The sequence below is a fragment of the Festucalex cinctus genome, chromosome 19 (assembly GCF_051991245.1).
Source record: "Festucalex cinctus isolate MCC-2025b chromosome 19, RoL_Fcin_1.0, whole genome shotgun sequence".
In the NCBI taxonomy this organism is placed as follows: domain Eukaryota; kingdom Metazoa; phylum Chordata; class Actinopteri; order Syngnathiformes; family Syngnathidae; genus Festucalex; species Festucalex cinctus.
The window spans coordinates 9,430,194-9,454,603 of NC_135429.1; the positions used below are offsets into that span (position 1 = coordinate 9,430,194).

Below are 24,410 nucleotides of genomic sequence, written 5' to 3' on the forward strand. Positions count from 1 at the left end.
AAATTGGCAGAATTTTTGGATGCATAAAACCACTGACGCGAAAAACCCCAATGAAAATGAATGTTTAGCTTTTATATATATATATATATATATATATATATATATATATATATATATATATATATATATATATATATATATATATATATATATATTTTTTTTCTTCTTACTTCCTCACCATCAACAATCATGTCTGTTGATACTAGGGCTGCTCAATCCGTGTATGATAATGGTTTTTCCAAACAGAACGGGAAGTGGAAAAACAAAAAAACGAGTTGTTTTCTCAATATTCGTTCCAAAACGAAAATGAAAAAAAAAACGGATAACGACTCATTTTCCATTTTCCGATTTTGTGCACAAATGGAAAATGGAGAAAACGGATAACGTGCGATTTGGACGTTTTTTCCCACTTTGGATATTTGACTTGACGCAAGTAGCGTGACCCGGAAGCGACTGTTTGGTTGCGTAACACGTTGATTTGCCAACACGTATTTTATTTACTTATAATTGACTTATATTTGTGTTGAGAATTATTGTTATATTTGTTTTGTGAATTATTGATTTTGGGTTTTATTTGTATTTTAATGTGTTGGTCTAAAAGGCGTCTAATAGACTTTGTAAATGAGTTATGCGAAATGGCCACTGGGTGGCAGTTGTGTGCCGTCAGCCTGGGGTGAGCAGTTAATTAAGTTTGAAAGGTTTCACCTGCTCAGGTGACAGTGTCGTTGTTTGACATGCCAAACGTGTGCTACTTCATGTGTTCCTGTTGTTTGGATCTCAATGTAAGTTTGCTTTTGACGATTTTCATCACTGCTGTTGCTGTTCATCTGTTTACACATTATTTATTAAAATAGGAGGTGGACCTCTGAAGTGACTGTTGCAACTCTTTTTAGCACTCTTGGTTTGTGAAACGAGGTGCGTTAATTGTCTTGAGTTATTTAATGGATTATAATGTCTGTTTTAATATTAGATTAAGTGTGTTTATTTCTAGGTAAAAATTGGTGGTGTATGTTTTTTGTTTTTTTTAAGTGCTTATTTTGTATTATTAAAGTTTGTTTAGTTAAGTAGTTTTTCGTTGTAAATTTGATATTGACCCTTTGCTTTCTTTCTGTATTTATGGTTCATAGAATTCACTGTCTTCTAATAAACCACCCGTTTGAAACTCTCCACCATGCGTGATCATTGATGCCAAGGGCAGCTACAGATGTCTAAATGGTCCTTAGATGTCTAGGCTAAAAAAAAATGCCTACAAATGGTCTCAAAGTGAAAGATTTTTAGATGTCTGTTTAGACGTCTTTTAGACGGCTAAAAAATGTCTACAAATGGTCTAAGTCAATTATAAGTAAATAAAATACGTGTTGGCAAATAAATGTGTTACGCAACCAAACAGTCGCTTCCGGGTCACGCAACTTGTGTCAAGTCAAATATCCAAAGTGGGGAAAAAACGTCCAAATCGCCCGTTATCCATTTTCCATTTGTGCACAAAATCGGAAAATGGAAAATGAGTCGTTATCCGTTTTTTACATTTTCGTTTTGGAACGAATAAAAGGCAGTGATTAGTGGTAACAAGTATGTAGCTCTGTACTGCACCCTGCTGGTCAAAAGATGTTAGTACAGAAACACGTGTGCCAACGCTCCATACGTTATCTTACGTCTTGTAAAGCTTTCTTAGTCATTAATATAGTAATGTTTTTTGTGCCATCACCACAAAAGGTGATGACAAAAAATAAAAGCTGACGACTATGAAATTGGAACTTATTGCGACACAGGAAGGGTCTGCTCATTACAATACGAGCAATACAATTTAATACAAAAAAACGTGTGATGGTTTTGAAATTATAAGCTATTTTATGTCGTGTTTTTCTCGTTTTGAGCACGAATCTGTGTAGCAGCCAACTAGTCTCCTTTTCAAAGATGTAATTTTAGAGAAATTCCAGTAGGTGGCAGCAGAGTTGCAAAAATGCATCAAGCGAGCCGATTTCACAAACCTGATTACGCCCCAAGACTTTTATTTTCATTGACAAATAATACACTAATGCATATAAACTATGAACACAGCATAGAAAGACCAAAAGGGAGCGCAGTTGAAGTCCACAAGTCAACGTTTATTCTAAAGAAACAACAAAAAAGAGTGGGCTCAAAACATTCCCCGTCAAAAAGGAAAAAGAAACTTCCACACAAAAATAAAGAAGCGCCACCCAGTGGCGCAGTGCCACACTGCAGATTGTAACAAGTGACGTGGTACAAGTAAACTTTTTCCATTTTGGAGCCCTGAGTTTGAGTAATCCAGGAAAGCCAATATTTAAGTTTTACATTTGACTGTGAAATGTTGAATTGCCAGTGTATGTAAAATTGTGTAATGTTTTTTAATATATGGAAAGAAACGTGCTAAAACTCACCATACAAACGCTGCACTTGTGTATCAATATGGCATCAGTGATTGTTTCATTATTAGAATGTGAATTTAAACGGATGATGCCATTTTCGATGACTTCATTGGCATATTTGTCCTCATGAGGGTCATGAGTGAGCTGCAGCGTAATATCAGCTGACACTATGTTCAGACTGAAACTCTGCAGAGCACATAGTCACACTGACAACACCTATGGACAATTCAGAGTCCGCAATTAACCTTACATATGTGGAAGTCGGAGAACTAGACCCAGAAATAACCCAGTATTGTCTAATTGTTAACAAAACCGATATTACTTGAGTCAATGTGTAACGATGAAGGAAGCAATAAAACAGGAAGTATATCTCCAAACAATGAGATAATTGCTAACGGTATTATTACCCCTAACATTTGCACATGGAAAATAACCAGAGTTGAGGGAAGTGCCACTTTCCATTTCACGGTATTTGTGTTGGCATCAATTTTTGTGTGATAAACTTGATTGCACACATCAACTGGCATTGAACCCGTCAACATCAAGTGTGTTGACTGTCTCGACTCGGACGCGCCACCGGTTTTAAACGTTGCGCACACGCCTCGCGTCACTGTTTCCATTCTGGAGATAAAGAAAGCCCGAGTGCTTCCTGAGAGCAGAACCTTACACAGCTGCTCAATGCTGCCCGTGTCAAATGACGAGGATTCGAACAAACTATCGAACACAAGACGTCATGAACATTTTTACATATTACAAGAACAATCCAGTCCTGAACAGTCACAACCACCTTCCAACTGCCTGACATGACCTCCGGCTAAATCATTACCCAGGCACCGTGTGACCTTGGTGCCGAGCACGAGGCTCCATTAAAAAAAATAAAAAATAAAAGGGCATCCAAGTCTGACCTGCAGTGTTATTATAGTTCAAGCACCTTTGGTGTTTACATGTTGTTAAAAAAAAAAAAAAAAATGTGCAAGGTAGGACTTAATTTACTTTAACAAACTCAATATATTTCTTTTCTGTTCACATATCAATTGTGAATATAATATCAAGAAAAGTAACGTGATCCTTAAAAAACAAAAAACCCTGGGCAAGCAATGTTTTAATTACCTAAATGCCATAAAAGCATAAAAATAAGTTATCCAGTGTATGTATAACCAAGCTAAAATAAAGTTTAAAAAGAGTGTACAATTGCCTATAGATGCCAAAGTACTACTTTTTGTCTATATGAAGTTCTTCAACTTAGTTCAACATGCCACTGGCTCTGGCCTCCACAGTAGAGAAAAAAATAAAATAAAGTCAAATAAATTAAGTGACACCTTTTGAAAAATCTTACAAAAATCTATACAAATTGATTTTTCATTTCCCAAATATGCTTGATCCAACATTGTTTGGTACGTGACCGCTCAGTTGACTTGCACAGATGTTCCCTTATTGGAGATAACGTAAAGTGAATTACTGCAGTCTGCCAAACTTACCTTTAAGTGACATTTCAACATTCGGAAATGCCTCGCAAAAGTTAACCGGCGTATAATGAAAGTGAAATTATTGACACAGCGTAACACTGTCACTGCTTCGTGGCATTTTTCAGGTGCTTTTATGTCTGTTGCTAGTTCAACGTGAGAACACATCTTGAGCTTTGTGTTTGCTTCCTCGGTATGTTTATTGAAATAATTGTTACCAGTTTCATGCTTTTTATGCTTTATCTTACCTTTAATTTGTGCTTTAATTGAGATGTGATATTATTGCTGACATTGTAATGAGCAGTCCCTTCCCATGTTACACTATGTTGCATTTGTGGTCTATGTCGATACAAAGAAGAAAAAAAAACGAGTTAATTAATCCTTTAAATGCTCAGTGAGTCTCATGAGACTTGATGTTATTGTCACTCACGAGGATTTTAAACTGGTGTAATTTTCTAGTAAATCTTCATCTACAAACTATTGTTTATCTACTTTTCTGTTTTTCTCATCAAATGCAACCCAGCATAGTTTGTCAATGTTGCCAACTTGGCGACTTTCTCACTATATCTGGCAACTTTTTTCTTTTCTTTTTTTTTCCGTCAAATGTGACGAACGACAAAACTAGCGACTTTTTATGGTGTTCTCGAGACTCTGCACATAACAGTCTTGTTGAACGTGATATTCAATTTAGTTATGATGGTCTATAGCAAAGATAAAATTACAAAAAAAAAGTAGTTCAAACATATTTAGGGTGATTTTTTACTCACGTATGACGTACGTTATTACTCTCCTACAGCTTCCATTACAATTACATGCAAATGGCCAATTATGCAAATTAGGTGATGGCGTCTTTGACTTTTAGGACAGCCAATAGCTACTTTCTTCATTGAGTTTTATATTGTATTGCTTATTGTTTGAATAAATTATTTTAAACAGCTACTTTCCTTACTGGGGAGTTTGCAACATTTTTTTTGTTGTGCTCTAGGATGCACCTGTTGCGTTTCCGTATGCCACATTCTTTCTCACCATTCTCCTGTTCGGATTCTTTTCCCACAGAGCGGCATGAAGTCAAGCTGATCTCTGCAAGGTCCTTTCACGACTCCATCCGGAGACACGCGCAGCAAGCACTATTGACAGAAAAAACACAGATTAAGATATCTTCTCAATAGGATGTGCTCGCTCTGTGATGTAGCCGTATAACCGATCGTCTTTCTTATTGTGCTTCGCACACCTGCAGTGCAGAGAACATGTTGCCCTGAGAGTGAGCCTGCCTTGTTTGAACCATTTTTTAAGTTCTTCTAATGCGCAAAAAATATCCCAAAGGCACCGTTTTGATTTGCCATTCAACTGAAGTAGCCCAACAAGTTCTGTAAACAGAACATTAGTGGTATGTCGTCAAAGAGGTCAGTTGATGTTGACAGCAGTGAAGTTCAACGACAGCCAGGCTTTCTGAAAATACAGACTTTGAAGCGGTCGCGTCGCTTTCCTCAACTCGGACCTCGGGTTTGTTTGTGTGCATTGTGGTGTCGAGTTGTTTGTGGAGTGGTGGAAGGTGGTCGTGACCAAATTCTGGCCAATGTGTGCATAAATGAGGCATATTGTGCATTTGAAATCATTTCCTTAGTGGCTAAATTGCATGCCTTTTGGCATGATTTTGGTCAAGAATTAAAACAGACTTTATGGTTTCTTTGGTATGTCTCAGATCACAGGTGTCATAGCTTGGCAGAACGAGGAGCCGCTTGGCAGAATGGGGGGGGCACCTTGCCAGAATGGGGCGCTTGGCAGAACGTGGGAAGACTTGGCTTGGACGTGGGGAGACTTGGCTTAATGAGGGGGGACTTGGCTTGACAAGGAGAGACTTGGCTTGGCGAGGCGAGAGTTGGCTTGGCCATGTACTGCAGTCCATTTTGCTTCAACTGCTTCAAGACACACAAAAGAAGCTAAGCTATGCAAAAAAAAAAAAAAAAAAAAGGCTGCCAAAAAATGTTTGGTGATGTATTTTGCTTTCCAGGCTCATATCCAGTACGGGTTTTTGTAGGTCAGAATTCAGTAATGTGGATTTTTCATTTATGTGACTGTCAGTTAATGTATTGTTGAAAATACGATGACGCGTAACAAGCGAGTCCCCCTTCAAATACCCTCATGCAGTCTTGCTCGTTGATTCTTTGTGCATGTCACCCCCCTTGTGAATTTCCATCCCACCTATCGCTATGTATACCACGCAGCTGGGTCCACATGATGCACGCAGCACATTGGCCGGCCCCCCCGCCCATCCGCTGCACGCGGCATAGGACTGTTTGGCAACAAATACATGCCGACATTACATTGCACTCACACATAGAACAACACAAGCATGGTCACGAGGACTATAAACAAATTATGCAGCCACAGTTTCTTTCAACCAAATGTCAAATCCAGGGCCTGTCCTTATATGGAATAAGATGTTGGTTACAGTCAAAAATGAAGCCAAAATCTAGTCAAGCAGGACAGTGGCAGTAGTTGCTGCTGTTTTGATTAGCAACTAGAGATGTAAAGGAACATGTGGAAAATAGTGAATGTATTTCTCAACAAACACAGTTCAGCTAAGCCGCTGGTTAGCGGACGCCGTGGCTAGCGAGATCGCTTTTTGGCAGTACATCAAACTTGTTAATTCATTTGAAGCGGCATCACACGAATATAAATATCAGCGGAGCAGGAAAAACAAATAGGCCGGTGCTAAGGCAACTTCCATAGGCATTTAAACAAACTCTCCCGGGTTCGACTAATGGAGTCCATGCAATAACAAATGTCATTGGTGATTTTATAGCGTAATAACTCAGATAGATCAAACTGTTACTCTTGCATTTGAGCTACCGATGTTGGACTTTTCTCAAAAGAAAAGATTTAAGATATTTATTCTCTCTCTCTCTCTCTCTCTCGGGATTCAGTGTTGTTGCACTTTGTAGTTTGTCAAAAATGTCTCGCTGATGATGGAGAAATTAGTCTGACCAAGCGAGTGTATGTCGACAAATACTGACGAAATATTTTAGCTCGCACATGATTGCACAAGAAGAACGGAGGCCCTCTTTTCCATTTTGTTTCAGAAGAACAACGGCTTGAGCATGTTGCCACATGATTGGAATGATATCTTTTTTTCTTTTTTTTTTTTGAACCGATGTAACATGCCGGGTCCTTGCAGGGATGTGCAATAGCTGAGAGTTAAAGACGAGAGCATCCGAGGTGAATTATCACCACTTTACATAGCCATGTCCCTGGTAAAAGCGGCGCTAATAGTACATTTAATTCAGAAGTGATATATTTACGGTGGATTCTGAACGACTAAAGAAAATGTGTATATGCAACCCGAGTTTTTAGAATTGTTGAGAAATAATCAGTGATCCTCAAAAGTGGAGTATGACTATCCCTAGTGGTATGCAGGCTCCCTCTAGTGGCAGGTAAAAGAAGCAGTTAAAGACAAAAACAATCGAACATTACACTGAAGCTGGAGTTACACATACATTCTGTTTAAAGCTATTTACTTTTCACATAAAGTACACGTTTTAAGTACTGTTCAGTTCTATTTAGCTATGAATTACAATAGATTTGAATTTAATCTTTATCTGTTTACTATGTTATGGTATTGGAATGTTGAGGCATTATGATGGTACTTGGAGAGCTAAGTGTTTTGTTATTTATATTTTTAATTAGGGCTGCACAATATATCGAAAAAATATCGATATCACGATAATCCCCTCCTCACCCTCTCTTTTTATTTGGTTTGCACGCCCCTAGTTATATGGGTGTTCCAACCCTAATAATGCAAATGCAAAACATATTTGGAACACAGTGTACTTAACGAAAATGTGCACTGACATCCAATATTTGAACATTATCCAGAGGTAATTACAATTAAGAATACATTGAGTTTGATTATTTTGCCGCATGAAAAAAAAATGTAATTCTTTCATTTAGATAATAAAACTGTCATTTCTTTAGGTACACGTTAACTATCGCAATAATATCGCTATCGCTATATTCAGCAACTATATTGCATGTTTTTCCAGTATCGTGCAGCCCTATTTTTAATAGCACCTTTTGGTGGCACCAAACCTCATTTTAAGGAAAAGTTATCTTTGTTTTACGAAAGACTGCTAGCTTCACGTTAGTGAGCTAGTGAAACTACCCGGTTGCAAATAAGTTGTCAAGTCAACTTTATTTAGCGCTTTCACACACATTGACACATTGAAACACGCAGAAAGGAAGACTTTCGTAATTATTGGCTGCAACCGACAAACAAATGCATCTTTAACATAAATAAAGCAACGTATAGCATGTTTGTGCAAGGGGAGGCGGTCGAGTAAAGTCAACATCGCACATGGCATATTCACGTCTCCCCTATCTGCACGCAGACAGTAGCAGCTTGTGTGTACGGCACTTGGACGCTGTCCACTTCATGGCATGTATGCTCAGCTAAATTGAGAACTTAGACATGCTCGGCTTCTTAGCCAGAGCTGAGGAGGCTTAGCAAATAAAAAGCCGATGAAGAAGCCACATGAGAAAAGCTACTCATTTTTCGACCGAGAATGTGGAATTTTTGAGGTTTCTACGCAGCATTAAAGTCCACTTTTTTTCAACGTAGAGCCACTTTGAACTGTGTGATAGTTGAAGAGATACACGGGTGACCTTGTTTTTTTTCTGGGACATCTATGCCACGTTGCACGCAAACATGTTTGCATATGCAGTTGAACTTCATTTAGTTACAAGCAAGTTTGCGTTTGATTGCTTGTGTACACATAATTTGGGTGGCGCTAATTTTCATGACTGAAGTGCTGCCCCCACAAGTAAAAATATGAACAAATTAAACGCTTATTGTCTATGGACAGTAATCTCTGATCTTGTTTTTTTTCCCACATTCTAGTAGTAACCACAACCGCAATCCCTAGCTAAGATAATAGTCGCTGTGAGGGAACTTGTTAGCATCAATATTTCAAATATCAATTTTATTGATCGTGATCAAGTCATTCATCCATTTTTTTATATTGCTTATCCTCATTAGGGTCGCAGGTTAGCCCTGGACGACTCAGTCAGAACGGCTGTTGATTATGAGATCTGAAGGGAAAATCACTACTTCTCTTGCAAGAATGCAAGAAAGCAGGCAGAGAAGCAACGGCGCAGCAGTTCTAACATGGCACCACCACGAGCCATCCAATCAGATTGCTCGGATGTTATCGCTTGGCTGGCCGGATACCCCCTTGGTGGCATTTTTTCCATGGTATCTGGGGACTGCTATGACATGCTTTGATACATTAACTCCTTACCGACCACTTTGAAGCACAACGTCATAGTTCCATCATAAAATGATGAAACTGATTATTCAGTCAGTGGTGAGGGGGTGGAGGGTGTAGTTTTGAAATCAAATTTGATTAATCAATCAAATTGATTACCTCTCATGGCACGTTTATTTGCATCTAGTGCTTGTAACGTCTATTTTATTAGCCTCTGCCAAGACGATTGAGTACATGCTTGGAGATGTCTATTATTATTATTATTATTATTATTATTATTTTAATTATATTAGTTTAGTCCTCTAGTTGTCTGTTGTAGTCATATGTATTGTTATAATCCAGGGGTGTCCAAACTACGGCCCGGGGGCCATTTGCGGCCCGCCGTCCATTTTTCAGTGGCCCGCGACATATGCTAAAAATGGCATTTGACTTAGTTCAAATAAAATAAACAAAATGACAAAATGTTTGGAGATGGTCAAAGTAAGAAGGGAGGGTATCGAAAAAACTGGTGCCATTAAAGGTTATTTTAGTTAACTAAAACTAATGAAAAAAATTAAAAAAAACAATATTGTTACTGAAATAAAATAAAAACGAAAATGCTTTTTAAAAAACGAAAATTAACTGAAACTACATTTTATGTTTACAAAACTAACTAAAAGTAACTATAATTATAGCGAACATGTCCTTGGTTGTAGTCTTTGGTAATTAATTTAGTGCATGAGCCTTTGGGGATGATTTTAAATGTGATTTTTCGTAGATTTATTTTGGTATCAACCCGGAATAATGACGTTTGAAAGTATGGTACACACAAGTGACGTCATCTAGCAGCAGCCAATAGAAAAATACCTTCACATGACGTTGCTCCCATGGTGTTTTTTAAATATTGTGCATAAGTAATACACATTAAAAAAAATAATAATAATAATAATGAAACTAACTAAACTAAAACTAAGCATTTAAAAAAAAACTAAACTAATAAAAACTAACAGAACCACCCTGATAATGAAATAAAAAATAACTAAAATGAAAAATTCCAAAACAAAATAACCCTACTGCCATATTACAAATAAATTGGTTTATATACTGTAGTATTTTTCTAAATATACAAAAGCACACATAAATTATTTGTACAATTTTTAGGACTAAACACAATTTCTCTTCATAACATTCATTGGGCCCCTGCGTCCTTCTGATTTTCTGTATGTGGCCCTCAAATGAAAAAGTTTGGACACCCCTGTTATAATCAAATCAGACCACGGGCCCACGCGAGCGACCATGCCGGCGTGACGTGTACAGGGGGGCGTGGCCTAGTGTGGGGCGACACGTTCCAAATGGGCGGGGAGCTCTAAAAAAGACCTTAGTGCGCATCCTCCCACTCAGCTCTCACTTTACTATCAGATTCCACGCTAGTCTACATTGAAATACTCCTCAAGCTTATCCGAAAGATTTTTTAAATTATTTAAATTGATTTGCTAGTTTTTGTGTCAAGATAACGCGACGAGGCAGCAATCGTGAGATGGCCAAGGGAGAAGGAGGAGAACAATACTCCAATGCCAGTTTATTGACGAAACCTGGCAACTCCGATGGCATTTCGCTTGCAAAAAAGGTGGGTACTTTTTTTTTTCTTCTTCTTCTTTTTTCCTTTTTTTGAATGCCAAAATATTTTTCTTGGTTTTAATTCGATGAACACGTTATGGTTGTGTTAATATAGGGAAAAGGGCTGCGACGTCCACGCCGCTTTTGGATGAATGAGCTGAGCACGCCGGGTTCGTTCGAATTGTCATTTTCAAAAGGGAGTGTCTCATTCATTGATTCGTTGCTCGCCTCCCGTTTCACATTGTGATACTTTCACGGCTGCGTTCTCGTTCAAGGACGATAACTTAATAAAAACTTAAATTCCGCCATCTGAGATCCCAGCCGGTGTTACCGAAGGACCCCACTTTATGCATATATCGTGACATTCTTCAAATATGCTTTAAAAAAAAGAAACCCTCGGGGACAGTAGCAAACAAACACATAATTGCTGTTTTCTTGTCTGGTCATAGACCTGTGGTTTAAAACTAGTCGTTACACGAGTTACCCCAGAGCTAAATTTAAAGACTTAAATTGTCCCTTTTCTTCTTTTAGCTGGCCTGGTGTGCCCCCTCAATTGAAATGTCAAATAATGGACGACCACATCAGTGCGCCCGCACCAGCTTCAGTGTATAAATTCACGCCTGATATAAATGTAATCTTCAATCTTAATTGGCTGCATAGATGCTGTGTTCACGAGGTGATCACAAGTGAGTTGTTTTTTTTAAACTAACATTGTCGTTTCGTTATTGGTGACTAGGGGTGTTAAAAAAAAAAATCGATTCGGCAATATATCGCGATATTACATCGCGCAATTCTCGAATCGATTCAATAGGCGGCTGAATCAATTTTAAAACTTCCATTTTTAATGGAAAAATATTCAACAAAACATCTTACTTCGGGTTAGGGTTCACACCTTAAGCATGGAAGAATGTTATATTAATGGAACATTGAGCCTTAATATTTTATTTCAATGCTGTTCAAACATGAAACGGATTACAACCTGTATAAGACTGAAGTTTCAGATGAATAAATAATACATTTTCATCCAAATCTTACACTGTACAAGTTTACTGTTTAGTATTTTCTAAATTTGAATAAAAAATCACAACAATCGACTTATAAATTCGTATCGGGATTAATCGGTATCGAATCGAATCGTGATACGAATCGAATCGTTAGGTACTAGGCAATTCACACCCCTATTGGTGACCATCTTAAATATATGTATTTTTAATTCCCAAATGCATGTATCTCATATTAAGCAAATCATGTGCCAGTTGAGGTTGGGAGTTCCCTTTTTTTTTCTCTCTCTTTCTACCTGACAGCTGAAGGCGACCTGTCGCTAGATAAGAGCGTGAAGCTCACTTGTTTCCATCCACATTTGTCATCCAAATGTAAAAAGGCTAAATTACTTTTGCCCACATGTTCTCATACCTATATCAACACACATCAATACTCTGAGAAGAAGTAGTCTGCAGTGGCCTTGACCTCATGAACTGATTTGATGTGTCTATGGACAGCATAATTCCTAAGGTGAACGTAACGTAGCCGAGTTCTTACTCAAATTGAAATCACATTAGTAAACTTTGAATGGCACCACTATCTGGTTGCAGTGTTTTTGTCACCTGAACTTACTGCTTTAGTTGTATTAACAAGAGAAAAAGGAGGCTTTGTTAATGTTGTGGTCAAACATGCGTATCAAGTGCAAGCGAAAGAATAGGAAAGTTTAATAAACAGAGGCATTATTTGGGCCATGCAAAAAAGCAAGTACGTCTGTTTGATTGGTCAGCGAGGAGGGTGTGTACGAGGTTGGGGTCAGAGAGGCTTTTGAGTCGAGCTGGTGCGCAGGCCAGTCGGTTTGCCAAGGTGCCCCCATAAGGCTCGGCCAAAACTGTGTTTTCATTCCCTGGAATAAAGGTACAAAGATCCTTGTTGTCAGGTAAGTGAGTGAAACATTATTGATTTTTTTTATCCACAGTGTCGCAAACACAAGACACAATTGTGTTTTAAATTTTTTTGCAATCCAAATATGTCAGCGTCTCAATGTGTCATTTGAAGCAGATGAAACCAGGCGAGACTAAAGTTGACATTTTTGGGGAAAGAAATGGCAGGGGAAAATAAATGTGTCTGTTCCTGTTGCATGTGGGCGGATCCAGCTAGCCGCCGCTTGCCAGAATTCCGAAACAGCTGCAAATGCTTTTAAGGGCACTTCATCCACAGCCAGCTTTAGCTCTTAAAAGCTCATCAATATGTCGACCTAATTCTTGCTCTTCAAGTTGATTTAATATTTTGTTTTCTTTCCTCAGCACGAGCACGAGAACAAATTGTCTGTGTGCAACAAGCTTTGCTACGCCATCGGTGGAGCGCCCTACCAGATCACAGGATGTGCCTTAGGCTTCTTTTTGCAGCTCTATCTGCTGGATGTAGCGCAGGTTGGTAGAATCCATTTTGTGCACAACACAGAAACATATCTCTTAACCAGTCCAATACTTGAAAAATGTATATAATGGCACACGACTGCCACTGAAATCATCTGGAGCAGCTCAGAATCCATATTTGGTCAAACTTGGCTTACTCTGACCAACCAATCAGAGGACAGGAAGAATGCTGATGTTATTGTGGGCAAGCTACGGAGGCTAACTTGAAAAAGATACAGTCCCATTCTAATAGTTGACAGGGAATGTTCGATACCACTTTTTTTCTAGATCGATACAATTTATTGGAAAAAAAAATATATTGGTAAATGTAGGTCAGTGCTTCTGATGTTAAGCAGAGGAAGGCTTTACTGGCCAGACCGCTCACCACTGGATTAGATGGTGTGAGATGTCTGAAATATTTCTCAGACAGCGGCAATTGCTTGATGAGAGTCTGGTGGTAAACTTCTGTCCCAGAATTCCTTCACGCACCGTTATCATCCCTGCTTGAAGATTAACAGGTTTTAGTCGATCCGTCTCGTAAAGCCTTTTGCTATAAAATGAACGTCACCTTCAAGAAGTAAGTCATTCATTCCACCACCTTAAAATCAAAATATTGTTAACTTGACAAGTGTGGGTGGCTGCTGGTAGTGGACTTAATGAGTCTTGACACTAATCTCCAGGTCAAGGCCATGCGGCATGTAATGGAGTGGGAAAGTCAAAGGCTCCCCACGGTTGAGTTTTATTTGCCTATGAAGATTGTTGTCAGGAGTCGATTGTGCCGCCCAGCGTGGTGCAGTTTGTACAGTTGAGCAGCGGTTTAGTCTTCGTGTCCTGTTCATGGCGGGCCAAGGAGGCAAGCTGAAAAGTGATACAATTTTGTTAGACGCTCATAGACACTGCCGACGTCTCAGTGTTATAAAGCTCTGATTAAGATCTTAAGTTGCTTTAGTGGTAGGCAGAGGGCATGCTAATCTAAAATAGAAACACATTTTCGATTCAGTATGCTGTCGATTTACATGATCTTCTCTTTTGGCAGCTGGATCCATTCTACGCCTCAATCATCCTGTTTGTGGGCCGAGCATGGGACGCGATAACGGACCCCACAGTGGGCTTCTTGGTCTCAAGGAGTCCCTGGACACGTTTTGGACGCATGATGCCGTGGTAAGTGCTTTTACGTCTCCTCATTTACTTGTCACTTCTCAGCGAGTTTGGCTTTAAGGAGGTTTGCTGTTTTTATGACACAATTTAAAATGGTTCAGATGTCTTTACAACAGCAAGATTTTTAGTACACATCTCAAATTTTTCGCTAAATTTTGTCACGTTCACTGAATTATAACGCAGTTGGCTAACTGATTTGTGTATTAACAAAACCTGCTAGCTCGCTAGCATCAGGGGCTAAAAAGCCACACTGTGGCTGGGTTTTTACTTTCTGGACCTGGATTTGCCACCTCTGCCAAATCATGGACTGAGAATCTGTTATTGTGGAAATTTGAAGAATTTTGAAACTACAAAACAGCTTGCTTTTAAAATACATTTTCAAAAATCGACTGCTAACAAAGTATTTACTGTGCTGTTGCGACAACAGAGATCCAACCATTTTGTATACAAGCAATAAAAAATATGTCCTGTTTAACCTTGCTGTGTTCAAGTTGAAAAGACATAATTCTTCCCACCTTGTTAGTGGGCGGGACTTTGCGCACACACAGTGCTAATCATTATTTCAGCTGAGGTTACCATAGGTCACGCTTATCCAATTACTACAATGCCACTTCCTCATAGCTGGCACAACTGCCAGTGGTATTTTGGCCATTTTCACGGTTGAAACTCAGTGTAGTCATGATGATGTCGGAAGCCCCATGCACGTTTCCCACCGTGTGTGCTTCAGATGGACGTTGGTAAATATAACCCCCATCTGCTACTTACCGAATGCATTTTCACACATCCCCCGAAAGCGACGAGTGTTATTTTTTTTCCCCCTCTCAGTTTCTATGAATACCTGCGAGTGGCCTCATTTTATCATAGAGGCAGTTACAACTCTATCCTTTGTAACAAATATGCTAACGTCCGCTAAAGTTTCCCCTCAATGTTCACTGCCTGGAAAATGTAATTTGTAGGGTGACTGTCCTTTTTAGTAGGAGAGGTGAAGGAGAGTAAAGCAGGGAGTTGATATTTACCTTCCGTGTCTTATGTTCCCCCACTAGTCTAAACACCTCATTCTGATTTAATGTCGCGTTTGTGGAACACAAGTTAAATGGCAACCGGGAGGCCTTTTTTGGTAACTTGCTGTCAACTGAAAATGACATCATCAATCTGGGCTCAGGTAACGACCAATCACCACTCAACTTCAGACAACAGGTGACATCCCATTCATGGCTCAGCTATAGATAGCAGGTGAGTCACGATTGGCTGTTACCTGAGCAACTGTGATGTCGTTTGAAGTCGACGACGAGTGGCAAGATGGCCGCCCCCTCTGTGATTGGTAAAAACGGGAAGATTTTGCTGCATTCCACGAATGAAATGTTCATCAGAATGCCGTGTTTAGATTGGCGCGGCAAAATAAATTCTTGGGTTGACTTGATGCTTGGATCTGCTGTGCAAATCCAGGCTAATTGTTTCCTCATGATAAAATACACTTCGGTTTTTCCATTTAGGGGAGAAAATAGTGCATCATTGATGCCATTTTCCATCTAGAGATTTTCTTACAAAACGGGGTGATTTCCCATGATGGGGCGCGGAGGAGTCACGGGCATGCTCGGAAAGCATTGAGGCCACGTCACTCGACACAGACCAGCGTGGAGAAGGCACAGCTGAGGCGGTGCAGTCAGCCGCTCCATATTCCTTGGAAGTGTGTAGGGGAGGGGGAGGGTAGACTGGTGAGCTCAGCCTCTGATTGGTCCAGCCCACAACACACCATGCGTTTTAGCCAATGAGAGCGCAGCTGTCGAGGCCTCGGATGTTTTTTTTCTCTCTCCCTCAGTCACATTATGAGGGTTACTAGAGTTCAAGTGACTTATCAGTGCAGAATGTTGTAACGCTGCCAAGTTGGTAAACGTGTGATTCAATTCTTAAATATGAGAGGATAATCATTAAAATATTTAGGCTGAATAAATATATTTTACTTCCATCCCCAAGGTTGTTTGACAGAAAGTCACGTGCGGACCCCGTGAAGAAACATATCATTTGATAGTCGCTCATGTGGCGCTGCTTGAACCCGCTGTCAACTTGATGACACTCCCTCAAGAGTACAGTTAATCAGATCGTACGCACGGGAGAGAGAGGACGCTTAATGCAGTGGAAAAGCCCCTCGACACCCTTTTACCCACACGTTTACTGCATCCCATTGGAAACGGTACGGAAAATCTCAATGTTGATGCAAGTGAAACTCGCATACTGGTACTTCCCACTCAGTAACATTTTTTTACTTTCTATTTATTTCCTTAAATAATGGCCATCCCGTAAATAGGCGCCATGCCCCAGTTAGTCAACAGGTGTGCCAGTACAGGTTGTAACTGTCATTATGTGACGCTGTCCTTCACACAGGGCAGCGTGAAGCCCGTTTGAGCTTTGCTGCTAACCAAAACAGCAGCACCTAAATATTGATTAACATTATTTCACACCCTCTCAACACTCCCACTTTTACGTGGACAAATACCTGCGCAGGCCGCAAATACCATTTTTGTTGTTGTCCCTGATTAAAAATAACTCCCCTGACTGAAAGTGACACCCGTGACGCAACATTTCCAGGACTCATCAAGGATGTCCTGGTTTGGAGGAGGCCGTTAAGAGGTGTGGTTTCCTTTACCGTCACACATGACTGGAGAATGTTGATCAGAGCGCCAACAGGAGTAGAAAGAATGCAGGCAGGAAATGGTCAAAAGAATCCCGCTTTCCAGGTTTTTGCTGAAGTTGCGCATACAGTAGTTGCCGCTTGAAAATCACCTCGGGGCATGATATGTTGCAAGGTTAGCACGAGGTGATTCATACGCTGGTCGAGCATGTTAACATCATTCAATTAGCGCATTCCATCGTGTGTGTGTGTGCGTACAGTGACGTGTCGGAACCAAACCGCACTACTTGGCAACGCTTGAATGGAAGATGGCCTGTGAATGGTCTTTGTCTCTTATGCAACGAGCCCCCTTGTCCTCATTAAGGCTTGTTGTGGAGCACGTATGTCACGCGTGCACTGGCTGACCTTTTCATCTGCACTGCCCCCCCCTTATTTCCTCAGGATTGCAATCTCGACTCCCGTGGCTGTGGTCTCCTACTTTCTAATATGGTACGTGCCCCCGTTTGAGGACGGCAAAGTCATCTGGTACCTGTTCTTCTACTGTCTCTTCCAGAGCCTTCAAACTGTGAGTATGAGCCACGCAAACACCTCCCAAGTAAATGAGCTTGTCTGTTTACAACACTGACCATTTGTAGCCTGCAGCATTAAATTATTATTATTATTATTATTATTATTAGCCAGCTGTGTGTTAAAATATTTGAAGAACACAGCTTGCATCAGAAGCCTATCAATATTTACGTGTGAACCTATTAAAAAATAAAATAAACACAATACAATGTTGACTGTTACAAGATGTCAGTTTTTTTTTATTTAAAAATATTGAATATAACAAGATTTAATTTAATTTAGTCAAATTTACATGTTGAATATTACAAGATATTTCAAATTTTTTAAATACGAAAAATAAAAATAAAAATTAAAAAAAAAGATTTTTACAATTAGATTTTTGTTTTAAGGCGTCACACGTTTACAGGATGTCAATTTTTTTTTTTTTTTTTTACATGGGGAAAAATTCTGCTTGGGCACTTTATAAAGCTCTGTTACAGTTTTTAATTTCTTTATTTATTTATTTGTTTATTTTTTATATGCAATATTTGTTTTGATTAAAATAAGACATTTTCACCACAGTTGCCAGATAAAATGGCATTAGAAGTATTGGCACTCGATAATGATGAGCACTTAAATATAAGTACAGTACTCATATTGGGTCTGAAAAAAGTTAGGAGTGCATGCTGGATATAAAAAAAAACAAAAAAAACAAACAAAAAAAACGCCTCTATACCTTGTCACTGATAACTCAAACATAGCTGGTTGTTTTTTTTTCTTTTAAATTTATTGCATGTAATTTTTGACTTAAACTACAGAATAACTGATTGGTTTTAGTGTGCTTCATTTAACATTTATTTTTTTGTATGTTGCCATCATTGGGAAAAACATTCTTGCCTGAAGTTGCCAATTTAAAAAGTCATGATAAAAAAAAAAAAAAAAGGTTGAACGCCAAAGGCGAAAGAATATTACAAATCCAGTAATAAGTGAGTTCTGTGAAAATTATTAAGAAAGCTCACTTTTGAAGAACATATCTTTTCTGACTATGTTTATATTTTAGAACCGATTAAGAGTCATACGTAATGGAATACATTAATTTTAAAGTGCATGACCCACAAGTAAATTCATCTGATGTCTTGCTGTCACATGTCGATTTCAGTGCTTCCATGTGCCGTATTCCGCCCTCACCATGTTCATCAGCTCCGAGCAGAAAGAAAGAGACTCTGCTACAGCGTACAGTGAGTGGCATTGTGTCCCTAATAGGTTTCCTGCGGATAGGAGAAATTCATTTTTTTTTATTTTTTTTTAAACTCTCCAATCAGGGATGACGGTGGAGGTTCTGGGCACTGTGCTCGGCACCGCCATCCAGGGCCAGATAGTGGGCATGGCCAACGCGCCCTGCGTCCCGGGACCGGGGGAAATTTTAGCGGACGTGAGCAACTCCTCCTTCGGCCTCAACGGAACAGACCACGTCATCTCCCTGGAACACACTGTACGCGATTTTGTTTGACCATACAATTTCAGGAAGCACAATCTGGAATGTTTTGGCTCACTTCTCGTTTTCCTGTCTCAGAGAGCCGCCTACATGATCGCCTCTGGTGTCATCTGCTTAATCTACGTCCTCTGCGCCGTTGTTCTGTTCTTTGGCGTGAAAGAGCAAAAAGGTAATGACGGAAATAATAGTGTTCCAAATTATTACGCTCAGCTGTTAAAAAATTACTTCTAATCGGGTTTGAGATTTATATCGGTGATGAAAGCAAACAAACTTCTCCAGGAAAAAAAAAAAGTTACCCGTAAATGTTTATTTAGATTAACTCATTCACTGCCATTGACGGATATACACGTCAATGGGAACGGAATTGACTTAACTCATTCACTGCCATTGACGGATATACACATCAATGGCAGTGAATGAGTTAAATAATTGGGAACAGCCCATTTCTTCAACTTCCTGACTGTGTTTTTTTTTTTTTTTTTTAACCCCCTCTTCAGAGTCCAGCCGTCCCAAATCGGAGCCCTTGTCGTTCCTCCAGGGCATCAAGCTGGTGATGGGACATGGACCCTACGCCAAGCTGGTCATGGTCTTCCTCTTTACCTCGTTAGCGTTCATGGTACGCATACACCCAAAACCCTTTCAGTTAGCAGATGTCTTTTTCTTCCTTTTTCTGCAACTAATCGTTTGTTTATTCGGCAGCTCCTGGAGGGCAACTTCGCTCTGTTCTGCAGTTACACCCTGGGCTTCCGAAACGACTTCCAGAATATTCTGCTGGTGATCATGGTGAGTCCAAAGACACACGCACATCTCATGGCAGCAGGTGCCGTTTCAGGTAGGCTGTTGCCGTGACAATCTCCCAAGGACTTCCCATGGAAAGGTCTTGCACGTAAATTGTGCGCAGTCACAAAAGCTGGTCTGTACTCGCATCAGAGCGCCACAGTGTTCTCACTGTCCATTAGCATACTGTGAGAGCCGGGCCTGAATGTCATCTTATTCCCACAGAGGGACAAGAAGCCTTTCTGCAACCCTTGGAGGGGGTGAAAAAAAAAAAAATCATCAGTCCTCTCATTAAACCATATGAATCCACTGTAGAAGGCAGACCAAGCTAAAGGGGCGGACAAGGCCAGGTTCACAGGGTTGAGCAGATTACGCAATTTGATCCTTTGCTTCATGGTCAGGATTATGGAGCCGACGAAGAATTTATTTAGCCAGATGACTTTATTCGCTAATCATGTGGGCTAATATAAACCGCGCCGGCAGGAGGGCAGTGCGTCCAAAGACGTTGCTGCTTGGGTGAAAAGCAAACACGGTGCTGATCCCCCAAAGGAAATTAGAAAAATAGGGGCGGGAAAAATTGACATTGTTTTCTTGGACACTTATGAATCTTTTTAAAATTGATTATCTTATTGATTATTCCATTGAATAATCGCCACCGCCTCACTTGAATTGAGTGGATATAACTACTCATTATTCAATAACTTCTCTGCATATGTATTATTAAAACTACAAAATTAGCCTATGCTAAACAGTTAATTAGCATTAGCGTTTACCATTCAAGTAAACAAACACAAACCACCATTTAGTTCACACATACATCATGAGTTGAATTGAGTGGATATAACTACTAATTATTTATCTTTTGTGCATGAGCATAATTAAACATCAATAAAATTAGCCGAGCTATGCTAAACGGTTAGCAATCGCGATTAGCATTGGTGCGCTAATGATGACATTAATGTAAACACACAACCCACTATTTAGTTCACACGTACACCATATCTACATGAGTTGAATTGAGTGTATTAAAAACTACCAATTACCTGTATTTATCTTTTGTGCATGAGCATAATTAAACGCCAATAAAATTCGCCGAGCTATGCTAAACGTTTAGCATTCGCGATTAGCATTAACGCGCTAGTGATGACCATGAATGAAAAACACAATCCACTATTTAGTTCACACATACATCATATCTACATGAGTTGAATTGAGTGGCTATAACTACTAATTATTTAGCTTTTGTGCATGAGAATAATTAAACACCAATAAAATTAGGCGATCTATGCTAAACGGTTAGCAATCGCGATTAGCATTAGCGCGCTAGTGATGACCATTAATGTAAACACAACACTATTTAGTTCACACATACATGAGTTGAATTGAGGGGATGGGATATAACTAGTAATTATTTATTATCTTTTGTGCCTGAGCATACTTAAACACCAACAAAAGTAGCCAACAAACAGTTAGCAATCACGTTTAGCATTAGTGCGCTAGCTAGGTAAACAAACACTACCATTTAATTCACACGTACATCATTATATCTACAGAACCCATTTAATAATGTCTTCACCCAATATCATCACACCTACAAAAGTTGAAGATCTTGTTGAATGCATCCATTGTCATGTCAGTGTTACATAATATCAGGCAGGCCCGTACCTTGTTGCTTGTACTGTATTGTACTGAGAGCTTTTCAGGTGCACTGATGGAGAAATGTGTTGGATAACCGGAGTGTACTGAACATGTCCCCCTTGTTATGTCACAGCTCTCGGCCACTCTCACCATCCCATTCTGGCAGTGGTTCCTCACCAAATTTGGGAAGAAGACGGCAGTCTACGTCGGCACCTTGGTAAGGACTTTTATGCGGCGTCTTCAACAAAACTTGCAGATGCAAAAATTGGAGCAGTGCCTGAATGTGCGTCTCCTCTGCAGTCTGTGGTTCCCTTCATGATCCTGGTGGTGTGCTTGAAGAGCAACCTGATCGTCACCTACTTCGTCTCCTTCGCCGCCGGGGTCAGCGTGGCGGCCGCCTTCCTGCTTCCTTGGTAAGAGCTTCAAGCTCTCACCCTCGGCCCTCAAAACGCCAACACGCGTCTGACTCAAAACGCGCTTTTTGTCCATCAGGTCTATGCTGCCTGATGTCGTGGACGACTTCCAGGTGCAAAACCCCACAGCCACTGGCCACGAGGCGCTCTTCTACTCCTTCTACGTCTTCTTCACCAAGTTCGCCTCTGGAGTCTCCTTGGGCATCTCTACTCTCAGTTTAGAGTAAGCATCAAATGCTTTTTTTTTTTTTTTTTGTATGCGTCAAGGTTATGAACGGCAAACAATAGAAAGGGGAGTTTTTTGCAGAAATAATTGGGCTTTGGAGATTCGACTTCATTTTTCCTCTGGATGTGTGTCCAAAAAAATTCTCATCAAAATTCACGTGGTGCTGAATGTTAATCCAAATCTGACAAATCCTGCATCAAAGCAGATTTCTCTTTTCTTTTTACTTTAATGTGATTCCATTTCTGTCGTGTCATGCTTGTATCACAAGACCGCATCTTAACTTTTTTTTTTTTTTTTTTTTTTTTTTTCCCCGTCCCTGTTTTCAGTTTTGCCGGCTACATCTCCCGAGGTTGCTCCCAGCCGGCGGAAGTCGACATCACGCTGAAGGTGCTGGTTTCGGCGGCTCCCATTTTCCTCATCATGGTGGGCCTGGTCATCCTGTACACGTACCCCATTGACGAGGACAGGAGGCAATGCAACCGCAAACTGCTCCAGGAGCAAAGGTAAGCCTTGAGTCCGAAGTTTGCGAGTTGGAAAACTCATCAAATGACATTGAGGTTGTTTTTAACCGATGTATTCTTTTCTATTCACAGGGATGAGGCAGAATCCGAAACAGACTCGACAGAACTTTCCAACATGATCTAGTACGTTTTTTTGTTTTTTTTTTGTTTTTTTTTTCCCTTTTGTTTGTTTTTTCCCCACCGACCAATCAAGACGAGACGACCTGGCATTTTGCACTGGGCGGGACCAAGTGACTTTGGCCCGTCTTAACTTACACTGCCTTGTCCAGGCAATGCTCTTGCTGCTGCTGCTGCTGCTACTTCCTTTCAAGAGGCTCTAAAACGTGCCAGCACAACCTGACAATTTACACATTTGTTTGCTCAGTCAGATCTCTTTTTGAACTACCAAAAACTTCTTCTTTTGTGATTCTGTACTAGAGCACAAAAATCCAGCTTCCATTTTTTTTTCCTTTTTTTTTTTTTTTTAACTCCAGTGACTTTGAGCACTGTGCTAGCAGCCTGAAACTTGAACAAACAGCGTCTGTGCCTTAGCTCAGTTCAGTAGCAAAACAAACAAACTGACACTTAATTTCAAGGTACTTGTTCTCAAGTCACTAACACTATTTGTCCTTGACAGCCTGATTGTTACCATCTCAATTCATCAGTAAACCATGAACACTTAAAGGGCTTTTTTTTTTTTTTAAAGTTTTATTTCTTTTAAGTAAGACCACTACAACAGATTTGCTACTAATATGTATAGAACAGCTACTGATGAATAGGAACGTAATGCCACCCCGACTGAACACTGAGCTAAAAGGCGTTGACAGCCAGTACCTGAATATGTGATTGCATTATTTGAAATATTTATTAATTTTTGATTTTACACTTTGGACAACAGACGCGTTTTGCAGTATTTCAAATCTATTTAAGGCTGGAATCGAAAGTAAATCAATATTTTTCATGCCTTTTCACGCGTCGCCATCTTTGTACTCGTTGAAGAAATGATGCACATAATTGTGGGGGAAAAAAGTGAGTTTTCTTTCTGTATATACATGTATGCTTTGTTGGATCTAGTTCTGTTTTGTGATCTTCATTCATATCCATTGATATGGAAGCGTGTACATACAGCGCCCTATGTTATACATACATCTATGACATGTTCCCAGTTGGGGTACCCATGTGAAGTTTTTTGCATTTTTGTCACGCTTTAAAGAAAAAGAAAAAAAAAAGACATGCTAAATTGATATAAGTATCCTTGCAAAATTTGTAGAGGATGTTGTACATTACACAATTGTGTCTCAACAAACTGTAACTTTTGTACATTAATGTCTTTATTTTTTTGTTTGTGGAACTGCAGTTGAACTTTTCTTCCCTGTTAGAATCTCTCCATTAGGCTTTGAACCAAATGTGTGAGCTTTAATCCCTTGAACAGATACACATAATTACACACACACCTTGTGTGTATGACTCTGTGCATATGTATATAGTGTATGTAAACTTGTAAATACATTTGATATTTGTGGCTGCAAGTGTTTTGTTGTACTCTGTATTGTAGTTTATTTAAGAAGGAAAAAACGAGATTGAAAACAATAAATAGTATTGGAAAAGTGACCTGTGTGAAAGCCTGATATTTTGACTTGAACGATTTTTAAAACTGGCCTAAGAAGGCGGATGAAAGCCCAACTGGTCGTCAGCTAATTGCAGTGCACGAATTGACTCCAGAGTCTTCAATATCTTGGAACGTGAGAAGGAGTCTGAGTGCACAAAGAAAACCCACACAAACAACCTGGGAGATCTCTTGAGATCATAAACTGCCACTTACCACTAGGCCAGCCCAGAAAGCTTTGCATTTTTGTGCTTAAAAGTGAAGTATATTTGCTTGAATACTCATAAGAAGGCAACGCTTTTTTTTTAATTGTTTG

The 24,410-nt window shown here is 39.7% G+C and overlaps 1 protein-coding gene across 3 annotated transcripts; it reads left to right on the forward strand.

The window, feature by feature from the left end:
* Window positions 1–718: 718 nt before the first annotated feature.
* Window positions 719–24,099, forward strand: mfsd2ab (MFSD2 lysolipid transporter A, lysophospholipid b). 3 transcript variants are annotated; one of them, XM_077507031.1, is made up of 14 exons: window positions 719–782; window positions 12,996–13,121; window positions 14,143–14,267; window positions 17,335–17,458; window positions 18,599–18,677; window positions 18,762–18,931; window positions 19,013–19,103; window positions 19,432–19,550; window positions 19,634–19,717; window positions 21,483–21,566; window positions 21,650–21,762; window positions 21,842–21,985; window positions 22,315–22,491; window positions 22,582–24,099. In XM_077507031.1, exons 1-14 carry the CDS (start codon window positions 735–737, stop codon window positions 22,631–22,633), a joined length of 1,536 nt encoding a protein of 511 aa, XP_077363157.1. In that variant the 5' UTR covers window positions 719–734; the 3' UTR covers window positions 22,634–24,099. The 3 variants fall into 3 exon arrangements, with proteins under 3 accessions (XP_077363157.1, XP_077363156.1, XP_077363158.1); XM_077507030.1 differs by lacking the exon at window positions 719–782 and adding an exon at window positions 10,474–10,720; XM_077507032.1 differs by lacking the exons at window positions 719–782; window positions 12,996–13,121 and adding an exon at window positions 13,880–13,971.
* Window positions 24,100–24,410: the final 311 nt, after the last annotated feature.